Source organism: Cantharellus anzutake (genome assembly GCF_015039405.1).
Source record: "Cantharellus anzutake strain C23 chromosome Unknown EI90scaffold_65, whole genome shotgun sequence".
Taxonomy (NCBI): Eukaryota; Fungi; Basidiomycota; class Agaricomycetes; order Cantharellales; family Hydnaceae; genus Cantharellus; species Cantharellus anzutake.
In genome coordinates, this window is record NW_024067015.1 from 274,042 (window position 1) to 288,346 (window position 14,305).

At 47.8% G+C, this 14,305-nt stretch overlaps 5 protein-coding genes across 5 annotated transcripts; 3 read left to right on the forward strand and 2 right to left on the reverse strand.

Annotated features, from left to right (window-relative positions):
• Positions 1-1,246: 1,246 nt before the first annotated feature.
• Positions 1,247-4,833, forward strand: EI90DRAFT_3076914 (dipeptidyl aminopeptidase). Its single transcript, XM_039061691.1, has 13 exons — positions 1,247-1,573; positions 1,627-1,825; positions 1,875-1,978; positions 2,035-2,118; positions 2,173-2,348; positions 2,408-2,663; positions 2,724-3,053; positions 3,106-3,311; positions 3,360-3,601; positions 3,662-4,034; positions 4,087-4,141; positions 4,205-4,439; positions 4,501-4,833. Exons 1-13 carry the CDS (start codon positions 1,340-1,342, stop codon positions 4,686-4,688), a joined length of 2,682 nt encoding a protein of 893 aa, XP_038911200.1. The 5' UTR covers positions 1,247-1,339; the 3' UTR covers positions 4,689-4,833.
• Positions 4,834-4,922: 89 nt separating this feature from the next.
• On the reverse strand, positions 4,923-6,149 carry EI90DRAFT_3245846 (uncharacterized protein; the record flags this gene model as incomplete). The annotated part of the gene is made up of 3 exons (XM_039066561.1): positions 4,923-5,634; positions 5,778-6,015; positions 6,081-6,149. 3 exons carry the CDS (start codon positions 6,147-6,149, stop codon positions 5,156-5,158), a joined length of 786 nt encoding a protein of 261 aa, XP_038911201.1. The 3' UTR covers positions 4,923-5,155.
• A 1,251-nt stretch (positions 6,150-7,400) lies between these two features.
• On the forward strand, positions 7,401-9,309 carry EI90DRAFT_3157628 (uncharacterized protein; the record flags this gene model as incomplete). Its single annotated transcript, XM_039066124.1, has 4 exons — positions 7,401-7,523; positions 7,581-7,638; positions 7,696-8,114; positions 8,174-9,309. The coding sequence occupies 4 exons, from the start codon at positions 7,401-7,403 to the stop codon at positions 9,140-9,142; spliced, it is 1,569 nt and encodes a 522-aa protein (XP_038911202.1). The 3' UTR covers positions 9,143-9,309.
• On the reverse strand, positions 9,149-12,312 carry EI90DRAFT_3001003 (oligosaccharyl transferase STT3 subunit). The gene is made up of 13 exons (XM_039056322.1): positions 12,096-12,312; positions 12,005-12,046; positions 11,933-11,950; positions 11,838-11,874; positions 11,583-11,782; positions 11,303-11,532; positions 11,065-11,250; positions 10,801-11,008; positions 10,065-10,741; positions 9,725-10,010; positions 9,575-9,663; positions 9,493-9,521; positions 9,149-9,436 (listed from the first exon to the last, which is right to left on the reverse strand). The coding sequence occupies exons 1-13, from the start codon at positions 12,203-12,205 to the stop codon at positions 9,308-9,310; spliced, it is 2,241 nt and encodes a 746-aa protein (XP_038911203.1). The 5' UTR covers positions 12,206-12,312; the 3' UTR covers positions 9,149-9,307.
• Positions 12,313-12,317: 5 nt separating this feature from the next.
• On the forward strand, positions 12,318-14,170 carry EI90DRAFT_3292392 (uncharacterized protein). Its single transcript, XM_039067330.1, has 7 exons — positions 12,318-12,395; positions 12,467-12,863; positions 12,919-13,141; positions 13,192-13,255; positions 13,305-13,407; positions 13,461-13,636; positions 13,690-14,170. The coding sequence occupies exons 1-7, from the start codon at positions 12,357-12,359 to the stop codon at positions 13,858-13,860; spliced, it is 1,173 nt and encodes a 390-aa protein (XP_038911204.1). The 5' UTR covers positions 12,318-12,356; the 3' UTR covers positions 13,861-14,170.
• Positions 14,171-14,305: the final 135 nt, after the last annotated feature.

Here is a 14,305-nt window from a genome sequence, read left to right on the forward strand (position 1 = left end):
ACGCTCTCGCCGTCACTATGTGGTGTGTATATTACATCCTTACCGGCTACGCTACCGTTACATGGGACAAGGGAGCAGTATGCTACTGCAACAACCGACGGACCTCGCAAGCGCCTCTTAACCATCCAAGCACACCCCAAATTTACCGAAGCTCCATCCCACTCCCCGGTTCTTGATCCAGTGGAGGTATTTAAGGCACACATTGTGTCATCACCCCCTGTCGGAAGTTTCTTCACTTGCCCCAAACCCTCTCAGATCTGAGCGCTGAGCTCACCGCTCCCGGAGGGTTTGGTAACGAGGGCCCTGTAAAGTGGCCGGCAAATGTGACGTTGCGAAATTTCTGCGATTACCAGTTGATCCTGACCTTGGTGTATGAGATGCAATATCCTAAAACGGCGGTCCACCATCTGATCGAGTATCAAGTGAAACCCAGAACGCTTGAAGTCACTTAATTACGCCTGAATGTTGGCGCCCAAATTGAGGCTCAGCGATCTGTTAATCCCTTGAAAGAGGTATCGGAGCAGTCTTCATGTGCGTTGCTATCTCTCGTTTCACCATACAGCTTTTTGGGTGAGAGGCATGCATTTCTTGTCTTGCGTGAAGCACCGTTTACAGAATGTAGATGGTATACACTATTTTTTTTCTGCCACTACTTAACTGCAATAATATGTGGCTGACAACGTCAAACTCGCTCAATCTAGATCTTAAATTTCAGGGGATAGCTTAGTATATTCTGTGGAAGCTCGCATGAAAGCATTTACCATGCTGCCCGCCATGAACAGACAAAGCGCTATCAGAGCTATTCAAGTGGCAGGGCATATATCTCCTACGTAAGTTAACCATGAGCCAGTTCCTCACCATGAAATCCCTCGAAATGGCCATTACAATCATCACCCTATCCCTCCACGCCTTCCAGGATATATAATTCAATAGCAAACAGGGGCACCCCATTGACCGAGGCTTTTGTTTCCCAATTTTTTTGCCGTGGGAATCCGCCTGGTCGTGAGAAATGACCAGCAAATCTACATCTCCGTTGCAAATGTGCCACTTGTTTTGCAGGTTAGGGACAATCAATAAATTTGTATTGAAATAAGAATTACTGTTTGAGAGTTGTTTAGGCGCTGTAAGCTCGGCCATCCAGTTTGAGGGGGTATTTGCGCGGATGCATACCAGCCGCGTTGATTGTTTGGTTGTTGATTGCATAAATAATTGCTGTGAAAGCGCATCGCCACACAGTTGACAAGCCCTCCGCGAGCCTGTCGCGAGCGTTTGAAACTTCCGACGCCTCGTGCCCGTCCTGAGGCCTGACGTTCTCGGTACACAAACACAAGTTGACTACATGGAGCGTGTTCAATCTTCATATACTCAGGTTCCACAGGATGACTCGAGACTCGAATTTGATGAGTATCAAAGCAAGGTTGACCAGCGGCCGAAGACCTACTATAATGATGGCGAGTTTTCTGCACCTAGCTCTGACGATGAGCCTATTGAGAAGGATACCGAACGGGATGCCTTCTTGGATGAAGATGAAGATGACTTGGAATACACGGGATCCCTGACCAGGATAACCAAAGTTCGTAAGAAAGTGACCATCGCTCGTGCCGCCGGCTGAATATTTGCTGTCAGGGGCACCCAACCGCACTAAGGACCCTCCTCTTAGCTCTTTCTGGCCTTGTATTGCTTGCTACCGTAATTGGCATATTCGCGGCGCAGTCGTATAATGGAACGTATTTTAAGACCCGAGGCAAACGTCCACTTTCCATGGACCATGTGTTCAATGGTACATTTTCGTATGATCGCAAATATCTTGATTGGGTCCCCGAAGGTGCCAATCATTTTTTTTTCCCGGTGGTGTCACCTGATATTGTTCCAAGCTGGAGATGGTGTTTTCTCTGTTCAGATCGGGGGGGACATAGTGCTGGTGAATCTGGACACCGGGACCAATAAGACTCTAATGTCACAGAAAGATGTCAACGACGTATGCAACACCAGTTTCATTCCATAGTTTTTCCTGATGTTAGTCGCCACATGTAGGAACATGGACGACCGCTTGTTTGGAACGAATGGAAGCTATGCCCAGATATGAAGTACGTGCTCCTCAAAACCGACCGCTTGAAGGTAAGGTCTTAGATCCTACATTAGGAAGCTTGATATTGACGATTGCGGCTACAGCAATGGCGACATAGCAGTTTTGGGAATTATTATCTACACAACCTTGATGATCATTCTACGAAACCCATTATGCCGCCATCAAGTCCCCCGGTCATTGCCTATGCTCAATGGGCTCCTGTTGGGCACTCGGTCGCTTTCGTGACTAACAACGACATCTATTTGATTCAGGATGTAGGGTAGGCGATTCGTTTGGTTTCGTCTTCTGTCATCGTTCTGAATTTTCTTGGAATATCAGAAAAACTTTGACTCCGATTCAAATTACCTTTGGCGGAAACTCTAGTCTATTTCATGGTGTTCCTGACTGGGTGTATGAAGAGGAGGTCTTTTCATCTGATTTTGCGCTCTGGTGGTCTCCCGATGCGTTGCGAGTCGCCTACCTGCGGCTGGATGAAACGAAAGTCAATATGTTCGAATACCCTATCTACAACCCTTCAACTGATTCACACGAAGTGCATCCATACCCAGAACGAGTCTCTATGAGATACCCGAAGGTTTGTTTTTTGTTATCATCAGTGCCTTGCGAACTCACCTCACCCGCGCGATACCCGCAGCCTGGCTTCAATAACCCTCTGGTTTCGGTCCATATTTTTTCCCTCAATACTTACAATAAAGCTATTGTCGATCTGAACGAGAACAAAACGGTGGCTGTTGAGACCGCCACGCAGGCGCTTGATTGGGAATCCAAACTTAAAAAAGAAAATTCCATCATTACAGAGGTTACTTGGGTGGCAAACAATTCTCTTATTCTCAAGGAAGTGACACGATCGGCAGATGCTGGGAATGTTGTTTTCTTCAACTTCGGGTCGAAAATTGTCAAGGGACAAGTTGTTCGCACATTAGGGGAGAAAGGGGAGGAAGGTGATGACGGATGGATTGATAGCGCAAGTCTTCTGCTGCTGACGACGTGTCTAGTTCTGATCGTTATCAATTTAGACCCAATCCGTATATCCCCTGACGCACCCGATCTCCGTCGCGTCTTTGGGGACGTCGGCATATCTTGATATATTGCCAACTAGGGAGGGTTACAACCATATAGCTCTCTTCACTCCTGCTGACTCGAGGGTGCCTCGGTGGCTCACCTCAGGCGATTGGGAAGTGAGTGACCCTATCCTCAAGGTCGACCCCGTGAAAGGTCTTGTGTACGTTCCCGCGCATGCCTATCGCCTCTGTATAATAACTTCTCACAGATACTTTGGTGTCGCATCCAAGACTGGCATCAACAGGCATGTGTATGCAGTGCCCCTGCCATCTGCCGCAGGTCCCGAGCCGACAGAGGCACAGAAACCAAGTGTGGCACCTACCCCTCTGACGGATGAGTCACGCCCCGGTTACTATGTTGCTTCCTTCTCTCCTGGGGGGAGGTATTACGTCCTTGATCATTTGGGTCCATTGATACCATGGCAGAAATTGATACAAACGGACAACTCGTGTGCGTACTGTTTCTTTGTACTAAGTCGTTTGAAATATCACTCAAAAGGATGGTTTGCAGCCTTTGAATATACACTCAGTGACAATCTAGCACTAAATTTGACAAATGAAGAATTCCAGGCCCCTGTCGTGATTCACTCCACGATCGATAGCGAAGGGTATGAGTTAAACGTAAAGGAGCTTCGACCGCCAGGAATGGATGATTCGGGACGTGTCAAGTACCCTGTTCTCTTCTATGTATATGGCGGTCCTGGCTCGCAGCTTGTCAACACTAGGTTCGGTCGTGACTGGCACGACTATCTAGTGTGCAACTTGAAGTATATCGTAGTTATTGTTGATGGAAGAGGCACGGGATTTAAGGGTAGGAGATTGCGGAATCCTGTTCGAGGCAACCTCGGATTTTTCGAGACGGTGGACCAGATCAATGCTGCTAAGTGGGTGTGGAACTTGTATTCAGCACACGCGCGACTGATTGGTCCTCCACAGAATTTGGGCTACTAAGCGTTATGTTGACTCAAGGAGGATAGGTATTTGGGGTTGGGTATGTCCTCCTGCATTCAGCCCTTTATTCTTTCTCCTGATGCATTATTGTTTATGTATGCAGTCCTATGGAGGTTTCATGACTGGCAAGGTCATCGAAGCCAACGCCGGGATCCATTCTCTCGGAATGAGCGTGGCGCCCGTCGTTTCATGGCTTATGTACGACTCCATCTACACGGAGCGATACATGCGTACACCCCAACTTAATCCCGACGGATACATCAATGCCTCTATTACGAATGTCACCGGGTTCAATAATGTCGATTTCTTGCTAGCCCACGGCAGTGGGGATGATAACGGTACGCTCGCTTAAAACTTGTTTAACAGCAACAATATTCACACCCAAATGATTCCTAACAGTGCACTTTGCAAATTCGGCCCATCTCCTTGACATGTTTACTCAGGATCACGTTCAAAGCTTCAGATTTAGGATGTTTACAGATAGTAATCATCGCATTGTCACACGGGGAGCAAACCGCGAGTTATACGAATGGATGACCAGCTATTTGATAGAGAAGTGGGGCAAAGGACCATTGCGAAGGTCATAATTAGAAACCAAAGTATCATCACCCCTTGGCCAGCGACCGCTCGCCATTTAATATGATTTTGGGAGCATCCATGCAGGTGGCCTGTGACGGAGTTATTCAAAATCATCGTGCATTTTTGGGCAAAACAAAGTGACCAGAATTAAGGCTTGTTTTTATCCATTCATGAGAACATTGATCGGATGAAATTGTGTGTTTGGACCAAGTGAACCACGATATCCCGGAGAAGAGTAACCCAAAGTATTTAAGAAAGTGGAAAGTATAGAAGAACTAAAACTCTGCTTGCATGAACCACATTGCCGTTTTACTAAAAAGGGAAGGTCGCGATCCACACGATGGAGCAACAAGGTCTCCACCGGGAGTGACGGGTCAGATGAGAGCACAAAAGGGAATGAAGAAATATGCCCGAAGGGCGAAGTGATACCATCTTTATCTCGCCTGACGGGCTGTCGGGGTTCATAGACCAACTGTCACACCAACCACATCCCAAGGAGAGTGACCCAGAAGAAAGTTGACCCAGGCACGGACAAGGCGAGAGCAGCGCCAGCGCTCGTGGTAGTGGTGGCGGTGGTGGTGGCAGCAGTGGTACCTGTAATGGTAGAAGAAGTTATCTCGGGAGTAGTTGACATCTTGCCGGGAAATGACGCCGTAGTCGTAGTCGCAGCAGAAATGACGGAAGTGATGCTTGAACCAGTAGCAGTTGACGATGGAGAAGGGCCGGCAGTCTGGACGAGCTGACCGTTACCCACGAGGTAAGAAGGCTGGGCGTTATAAAGTGACGTGTCTTCAAAGGTTGCGTTGCCGTAGCCGACACCGTTGCTGTCGGTATACGGAGCAGGATCAGATGTACCATCTGCATCAGTTATCGTAAAGCGTCCGGTCCAGAGGACACTTTTAGGGTCAGCCTGGTCGGTGAATTGGTAGAAGACGATGGGACCGGGGGGACAATCTGGTGTATGACAGGGGACGGAACAAGTTCAGTTGGCCGCACTGAGTTAATTTTCAAGTGAACGAACCTGTGGGCAGGTCCAAGAGAAGGATGTGGTTGTCACGGCATTAACGGTGGCAACAGCTGGAGAGGGAAAAAGAAACATTTCAGGCCTGGTGGTGTAAAGGTACGGTCATCAGGAATAGAAGCATACTCCTCAAATGAATCATAGGAGAATTGGGTCCAGTCATCAATTCTGTGACCGAGGACATGATGAGAAAGGATCTGGAAGGAAGAGTATGAAGCCGCACCAATGTTCATGTTCGTCCATATTCCATTTGGGTCGGCAGTCCACTGGATCGTACACTGGGACCCGGCCGCAAACTTGTCAGATGGGCTAGGCTACAATACATCCGGTTCTATGTGAGTGGAAAATATTTGACATCGAGGAAGTCCTCAAAACGCACAGCAATAGGGTTCGGTGCAGAGAACGCCAGAACGAACAAAGTGGAGAATGCAACGACGTGAGGGAACATGATGTCAGACTAGCGATGTCCAAGGGATCCAAATGATTGTGCAAAATAAAGCAATGAGCGACAATTGTTCAAGGAAAGACTCGGGAGTACGTTGGGTGAGAGACAAGTGAAATTTAAAAACAGTTATAAAGCACGTGAGCTGGAACATGTCCAATGGGCGCCTCGCAGAAGACCTGGATGAAGGGGAGACATTCCCAATCTCTTTTGAAGTGTATCAGCCATACAATATATACAAATAAGACCCTTTCTCCGAGCAAGGCTGTGAGTTGGTTCCTAGCTTGCCGCGTGAGTGGTATCCCCGAGGTTGAAGTCACTGTCCTCTGGGGTTGTTGGCCAAATAGTATGCATATAACGTACAACGCCGACTCCGGAGGCGTCTGTGAAGGAAAAAGTGGGCTTTATTGCATTAGCGATTGACATTGACACCTGATCCCAAGCTAATAAGAGTTACGTGCCATGTACATACAGGGCTCACAGTCCGGTGCTGAAACCTAATTTGTGGCTGAATTCGGTGTCCAGGCCATCAAAAGTCACTGGCCTTTGTTGTTGGGTTTATTGGCGCCCGCCGGCATTCGAGTGCCAGGTCATTTCAATCACGTGACCAATTGTTGAGATTAATATCAGCGCTTAGTCCTTTGTGATCTCGGCAATACGAGTCACATGATGAAACTGAACCGGAATATCCGGTTACTAGGCGCCTGCGTAAGCGCTGGGCATAGAAGAACCTAGAATATCATTGAAGAGTATAAATATGGGCGCGGGAGCGCCGTATGTACTTTAGTTACAGTTTCTCTTCTCATTTCTATATTACATCTGGGTTGCGAGTGAACCGCTGAAGTGGGTTGCCATATTTGGAACACCGCGTTTACAACAGCATCGCAGCCCGACACTCTGAGCACGATATCATAGTGTCATTAGATATCGTGCTCTCAGCTCACATTACGCTTATATACATTTCTGAGTGGCACAAAGGGACAAAGGCCAAAGCATCAGAACAATAACCACCGCAACAAAGGGCATCGGAATGCCACATCAACATCCTTGGTGTGTGATTGTTTGTACTTTCTTCGCTTGATATTTGGTTTTGTTGCTGCTCCGAGTCTGGTATCACCGATCAACGGGGTCTAGCTGATCAGTTACGACCTTAGCTGTACTGTAGCGGAGTTGTCCGAATTATATTGTTAGTGTATATGCGACCCAGAGTCGAACGTCCGCAGAAAGTGGGAAGTAATTTCTCCCCTAAAGTCGTCAATGAACAAAGAATCAACAACAGGAAACAACAATGTGATAGCATCACCAACTCACGCGAGGGAGACGGGCCCAGAACTGCCTGGAGTGTTGAAGGCAAAGGTTGACTGGTCTAGAAAGTGGAAGGTCTTCGCACTTCTTGCCGGATGGTAAACCAAAGGAATGCTGAAAATTCCGACTTAGCGTACTGAATCTCAGCTGAAAGACCTGCTACACTATGCGAACGTGCTCGGTCCAGAGAGTGCGCTTGATTTTGTGACCTTGTCCTTTCTCGTTCTTTACTCGACCCCCTTTTCAGAGATCGACGCCATCCCGCCCCCGAATCTGGCTCACGAAACTCCACAAAACACGACGTCGAGCCCTAAACCTGCCAATACTCAATTACCTTCTCCCACTCCTTCATTATCGCCATCGAAACACCCCGAAGCTTCACCACCCCCTCATGAAAAACCTGACCAGGATTGGTGTGCTAGTTCACAGCCAGCTTCCTGTCCCACATCCCCGACTAGAGAAGAACAGATCCCCGACAATGTCTCAATCGATGCCGAGCAGTGGCCGTCACGAAAGGGCCATTCGGAGGCTGAAGAACACTCACCCCGAAGTTCTCCCAACCCCCGATCATCGTTACAAACGAGAGCATCGCAGAGTGGCAACAAGCTCTACAGTCTCCCCTCACCACAACAAACCGAACATTCAAAAACACCTCTCTCTTCACAGGTGAGATCTACCCGTTTTAGAATCAAACATAGAGAAAATTCAACTGGCATATGTTCTAGCCTCAAATATCGCGTTCGGAAGCAGAGGCCTGCCGGGCAGGAACGCAAAACCCACTTAAAGGACTTCCTAGATACGCATCGTCTCGTGATGGAAGTCCGACAAAATTGACCCCTTCTTCTGCTTCTCTACAACCTATAACACCCCGTCCTCAGCTTGCTCGGTCAAAATCACAGGCATCTTCAATCTCTGATGAGAGTCCAGCAAAGTCGGCTGTATCTCTCACTCTTTCACCGCTTGATCCGTCTCCACAGCGCTCAAGAGGTCACTCTCAGAATCCTAGCCCATTTACCCTTGCTCAAGCGAGATTAACGATACCAACTGGCAACGATACTCCATTATCATCATCCAAATCATCCTCACAATTTCCACTGCTTCACTCAAACTCTGAGCCGACCAGCCCTGCTTTACGAAGGTTCAAGACATTATCATTTCCGCAACCATCACCGAAAGTTATAGTGGCCAATTCCGATTCTGATCCATTCTCTCAAAACGCGTCCGGTGACAAGGCCACGCAAACCAACCCAAGCGTTTCTCAAGACCCTCAGATTGTCCCTGATGTTTCGCCTCGACAACGACGACAGCATCAGCAGAAGGCGCAAGAGAAAGATGACCCATTCTCAGCTTCATATCCCCTATCCTCTTCGATCAAAAAGAAAATTGTCAAACCTTCATTAGATGCTGCCCTCGGCCGGCAACAACGTGTAATTGGAGCCGACCATACCCTCGCTGCATCCGCCAGCACTGTGCTAGGCAAAAGAAGTTCAGACCCAAACGGTATCCCCACTGTAGACTTGTCAAGATCTGCGAAAAGAATTCGGCGGCAGATCGAGAAACAACGAAAATCTCAGGGTGACCACGGGCGTGAATACCTCGATCGGCCTTTAACATGGTTCGATTGTCAACGGATTATTGTGAAAGCCATTTCATCCCGTGGACATCGACCTGCGCTTCCATCAGGTGCCACTTGAAGGTTTGGGTTTAAACGAAATTTTCACTTCTACATTGATGTATGGCCTATGAATACCATTACATTTAGTTAACGGTGGTGGATATCTCATAGGGGCTAATAGCAAGTCATTGTAATTCAACATAACTGAATATTATACCACCTCTTAATTTTTGAGGACCAGCCGCTAAACCACAGCTGTTCTGCGCTTAGAAGCAGGACGCGAACGCTTCCTCTTTTTCCCCGCCTCGAACGCATTTGCAGCCCGAAGTTCCCTTCCCAGATTGTCCTCTTTCTTGACTTTGTACAACCGGACCTAACAACAAAGTTGGCGTCACAACCCACCGTGAGGATAGGCAGTCAACAACTTACAATCCAGTTCTCGGATGTGAATGCCTCCTCTGAAGATGGACGTCAGAGATCTCAACAAGGCTGGATGTGAATATAGTCATACCAAGATAGTCAAGAGTCGGACCAACAGTGGGTAGGGACTGCCCACGCACACGATCGACGGGTTGCTGGCCACCATAAAGCTCCGCAAACCTGAACCATAGAGCACACGACTAAGCTTATTGATGGCTAGGGGTCATTTAGGAGTGCTTACCTGTAGTAACTCATCTTGTACATCAGACTATTCTTCATTGTTTGTGTCGCATCTCCGTCCACTTTGTACTCCCCTCGTGGCGTAAAGAAGTTCGATTCCTTGACTTCATCAGGCCACACGCCCTGCGCAATCCGAATCATCCATAGAAATTTGTTAATATCATCACCCGAATAACCTATTAAACCCCCAAAGATGACCAAGACATAGTCGACATCGTGTTTACGCAATATTGGGTACGCGATCTCCTCCGGCGATGACATGGCCTTGCCGACGGTTGCAATGTGAGCTGGGTTGAATGATTACGAAGATGATAGTTAACCATGATATCATCATAACTTACTGTTGTTCCAGGTGTTGTTATCGACAAGGGTCGTGCGATCAGCGAATCCTGCAATCTGGTATCCATAGTCCCACCAGCTCATAACAACAGTATCCTTCGGTGTGTTCTCTCGAATCCAATAGTACGCCTCTCGGAAGTCGTCGATAATGCTTTGAGACCCATCCGAGTTCTTGGACGCGAGGACGACAGATGGAGAGGAGTAAAAGTTGGATGTGACCCATGTGCAGTGCAGAACAAAGATGGACAGTAGAAGTGCGGTGTTGAAAACGACCCCTAAACGTGTGTCAAGGCCGAATATACCGGTTCCCTTTGGGAAGCTTCTGCCAGGCGTGTGGACCACTCTCTTGTTCTTCTTAGTGCCATCTGATACCGCGCTCTCTCCACTCTCTGACACTGGTTCTTGCAGATCGACAAATGTGTCAAGTAAAGTCGAAACAGCTATGGCAGCTGAGACACAAACGACAGGTGTGAGTGTGAGCATCAATCGAACCATAACGCCAGCAAAGTAACTAGCGAAAACCGCATAGATGATAATGAAGACATGTTCATCACGTAGTTCACGGAAGCAGAGCAAGACACCAGCTGGAAACACCCAAATAAGCATGTTGAGGTCGGTAAAAAATGATGGCCAGGCCGTCGGCTGGTGTTCGCTGACGGACGCAATAATGGGAATGTACCTGGAAGTAAATCATAATGAGGCTGCGTAAATTTTAGAAACACCTTCGTGTTCACTTACTTTTTGGCGTACTCTGTGTCCCACAACGAGTAGAAACGCCCAGTCCATGGCGCAATTTTCCCAGATATTGTAAGGACGACAAATCCAGCAAATCCAAGGAGCCCGACAGCAACCAATGCCCATCTGAAAAGTTGCTTGAACTGCTGTTCAGGCACATGTGACCGAACCAACTCGGTAAATGCAACCAGTTGCAAAAGACCGAAGACACCTGTGATTGCGCTTTGTAAGCACTTACGTCCCGAGTTGCAAATCGTGCCCACTTACCTAAGGCAGCCATGTGCTCACTGGTGCTGACGGGCTGAAAGCCCACAAAGGGCACCTGCATACTGGCAAGAGTCCCAACAGCATACCATGAAGAAAACGCGACATATAGGCGGCTGGAGAAACGTCCCATAAGGATTAGAGCCAATGCATGCAATGGTATCATGTTGGTAATGAAGACATAACCGCCTGTATGGCTTGGATTTAATTAGGTTATCAAGGAAATAACACAGCCACTCACCCCACGCTGCTACCATGTAGAAGTAGAAGAGCGCTGCGAGAGTTCCGAACAGAGCGCTTCCTTGTTTAAGTGCCCGAACCCACAAGTAGAAGGTGAACATCAGTAGAAAAATTGCGATTGCCTCATTATCATATGAGCCAGCCACAGAGCGGGAAATGTATCCCGGAGCGATGCCTATGAAAATGGCCGCAAGAAGACCTGCCGCCGGGTCTTTCATCTCGGATGTAAAGCTGGGAGGGATCGTCAATGGAGATGCTGGAATACCAATAAACCAACTTGCAAATATGTCGCCCATGCAGTGAGGGCACTGAACCCCGGGGCAAGGAGCACGCAGACATTTCGGATGTCAACAGGCATGTGTATGAAGTGCAGAATATTATAGATAATACCGCTGGTGGTCATGATACCAGGGTAGATGGTCCCACCAACAACGCGGCCGAGCGGATACCACGCTGTTGGGTCAAACCAGTTCCAGAATTCCTTTGAATAATTATATGAGACGTTGTGGGAAGGGTGAAAGGAGGAAAAGGCATACATAGAAACCATCAGTAGTCAGGACGCGAGTGGCTCGACTAGAAAACAGGAGGGATCATTACTAGCAAAAGTTTGTTCCAAAAGACTGCTACAGACTAGTTGAACCAAGGGTCGCTGTCCGAGCGCTGTCAATGATTAGCAGGACATTTTGACTCATAAAGAACCTACAACTCATGGATTATGCTTTCAAAGTTAATGACAGAAAATAATCTGGGATAAAGTGAGCATCGACCAATTATATTCCCGGGGAGGCACACACCTTGATGCGATAGCAGCGAAAGATATGAAGGAGAGAGTAAGAATCCGTAGAAATGAGGCGGCATTGGCTAGCGTAGTGGCGGAAACTTTGGGAACGGCAGCAGCTGCCATTCTTCAAGCTATCCTATGTCCTCCAAAATGGTTAGCACGGAAATTGATAGGTACGCTTTTCGAGATGAACGTCCACGTCGACCTGATGGCACGTGACTATGTTTTGTGCCAGCGTTTGTCTCGTGATCAGAATATTGTCCGAGTCCTAAGTATGGCCGATCCGCCTTTAGTCGTCGACAACGGTACCGGCGTAAGTAAGATATTCTTCAGTGCTAACCTGGGGGAGTGCAAGTTAGCTTAAGTCGTCGATTTCTTCAAAAGTTTGTTAAAGTTGGATACGCGGGTTCGAATTTCCCGCAGCATGTCTTTCCATCGGTTGTAGGAAGGCCGATCTTGCGTGCGGAGGAGCGGTTGGGCACTTCGACGATAAAGGACATCATGGTTGGGGACGAGGCAGCTGAACTGCGTAATTTCCTCCAAGTCACTCAGCCAATGGAACACGGTATTGTTAAGAATTGGGAGGACATGAAGATTTTATGGGATTACACCTTTGATGAAAAGCTTAAGATAAGCCCTACTGGGAGAAAGATCCTCCTCACGGAACCCCCTATGAACCCCAAGGCCAACCGGCAGCGAATGTGCCAGGTCATGTTCGAAGAATATGGCTTTGGCGCGGTTTACGTCGCGATACAGGCCGTTCTCACACTTTATGCTCAGGGTGAGTATTGCTACCTGCTTCGTTTCAATCTTAGCCTGTAATGTCATTTTGTAAGGCTTGACGACTGGTGTAGTGGTGGACTCCGGCGACGGTGTCACTCATATCGTGCCCGTTTATGATGGCTTTGCTATTCCTCATCTCACCAAGAGGCTAGATATCGCGGGCCGTGATGTTACCAGATACCTCATCAAGCTTCTTCTCAAGCGCGGATACGCGTTCAATCGCACCGCGGATTTTGAGACCGTCAGCCAAATAAAGGAGAAATTGTGTTATGTCAGGTGCGGTTGTAGACAAAGACCAAGTTGATTGGACATTGACCTTGTACCAGTTATGACCTGGATTTAGACCAGCGATTAGCTGAAGAAACCACTGTCCTGGTCGAAAGCTACACGGTACGAGAATGCCATGCCATTGTGTCGCTTTCCCTGATATAATACTTAGCTTCCTGACGGTAGAACCGTCAAAGTAGGCTCAGAACGCTTCGAAGCACCTGAATGTCTCTTCCAGCCTCATCTTGTGGACATTGAACAGCCTGGAATAGCAGGTACAGTGCCCGTCTCGGAATTGGGACAGTGGCCTCACCTGCCCCATCATTAGAACTCCTTTTCCAGACTATCCAGGGCGCTGCCGTTGATACTCGAACCGAATTATATAAACATATTGTGCTCTCCGGAGGGTCTAGCATGTACCCAGGACTACCAAGTCGTCTTGAGAAGGAGATGAAACAGCTGTATCTTACCCGTGTGCTGAACGGAGATGCGTCCCGTCTAAGCGTAGGTGCATCCTCGTCCAATATTGTCTGATTGTTTGAAGTATTTTGCGTTAGAAATTTAAGATCCGCATTGAGGATCCTCCACGTCGCAAGCACATGGTCTTTCTCGGAGGCGCTGTATTGGCAGATATCATGAAGAGGAGGGAAGAGTTTTGGATTACCAGAGATGAATGGTACGAGCTCGGACCACAACGAGCATTAGAGAAATTGGGAAGGGCAGACTAGTGCTTTGATTCAGTTATATTGCAGTTAATCCAAAGATCGAATCAGCCTCAAATAACTTCAACTAATCCATTCGACCCATTTATGTTACGGCGTTCACCACTGTGGAAAGGGTGTGTCTGTTTATATCGTGCGCGTTTCTGGATTCGACAGATCACGTTAGCCTTGGTATTGGACGTATGCAGCTGTCAAGAAAGTCAAAAATAGTTGATGTGCCTTCTCTTTTCGATACTCGCCAGGAAACAATCCAGACTGTCCATGGACATTTGTTCCGTTCCACCAATCATCACTGACAGTAGTATCAAGATTATAGATTTCTTCTCCTTCTTCAAAACTGATTTCATTGTCCTCCTGCGCGGCATAGCTATTGGAATAAATGAGGTATAATAACTGTCGCAACGCTCAAGTGTTTCGAACTCACGAGTAAAGAGCCACAGCTGTAGGACCA

Excerpts from the sequence above, each read along its gene's own strand:
- EI90DRAFT_3076914 (XM_039061691.1), top strand. The coding sequence starts at position 1,340 with ATGGAGCGTGTTCAATCTTCATATACTCAGGTTCCACAGGATGACTCG. Across the intron at positions 2,119-2,172 it reads TCAAAACCGACCGCTTGAAG|CAATGGCGACATAGCAGTTT; the intron begins GTAAGGTCTTAG and ends TTGCGGCTACAG. Across the intron at positions 4,035-4,086 it reads GACCAGATCAATGCTGCTAA|AATTTGGGCTACTAAGCGTT; the intron begins GTGGGTGTGGAA and ends GGTCCTCCACAG.
- EI90DRAFT_3001003 (XM_039056322.1), bottom strand. The coding sequence starts at position 12,205 with ATGGCAGCTGCTGCCGTTCCCAAAGTTTCCGCCACTACGCTAGCCAAT. Across the intron at positions 11,533-11,582 it reads ACTGCATGGGCGACATATTT|CTTTACATCCGAGATGAAAG; the intron begins GCAAGTTGGTTT and ends GATCCCTCCCAG. Across the intron at positions 9,437-9,492 it reads TCACATCCGAGAACTGGATT|GTCCGGTTGTACAAAGTCAA; the intron begins GTAAGTTGTTGA and ends CTTTGTTGTTAG.
- EI90DRAFT_3292392 (XM_039067330.1), top strand. The coding sequence starts at position 12,357 with ATGGCCGATCCGCCTTTAGTCGTCGACAACGGTACCGGC. Across the intron at positions 12,396-12,466 it reads TCGTCGACAACGGTACCGGC|TTTGTTAAAGTTGGATACGC; the intron begins GTAAGTAAGATA and ends TTTCTTCAAAAG. Across the intron at positions 13,408-13,460 it reads TGAACAGCCTGGAATAGCAG|AACTCCTTTTCCAGACTATC; the intron begins GTACAGTGCCCG and ends CCCCATCATTAG.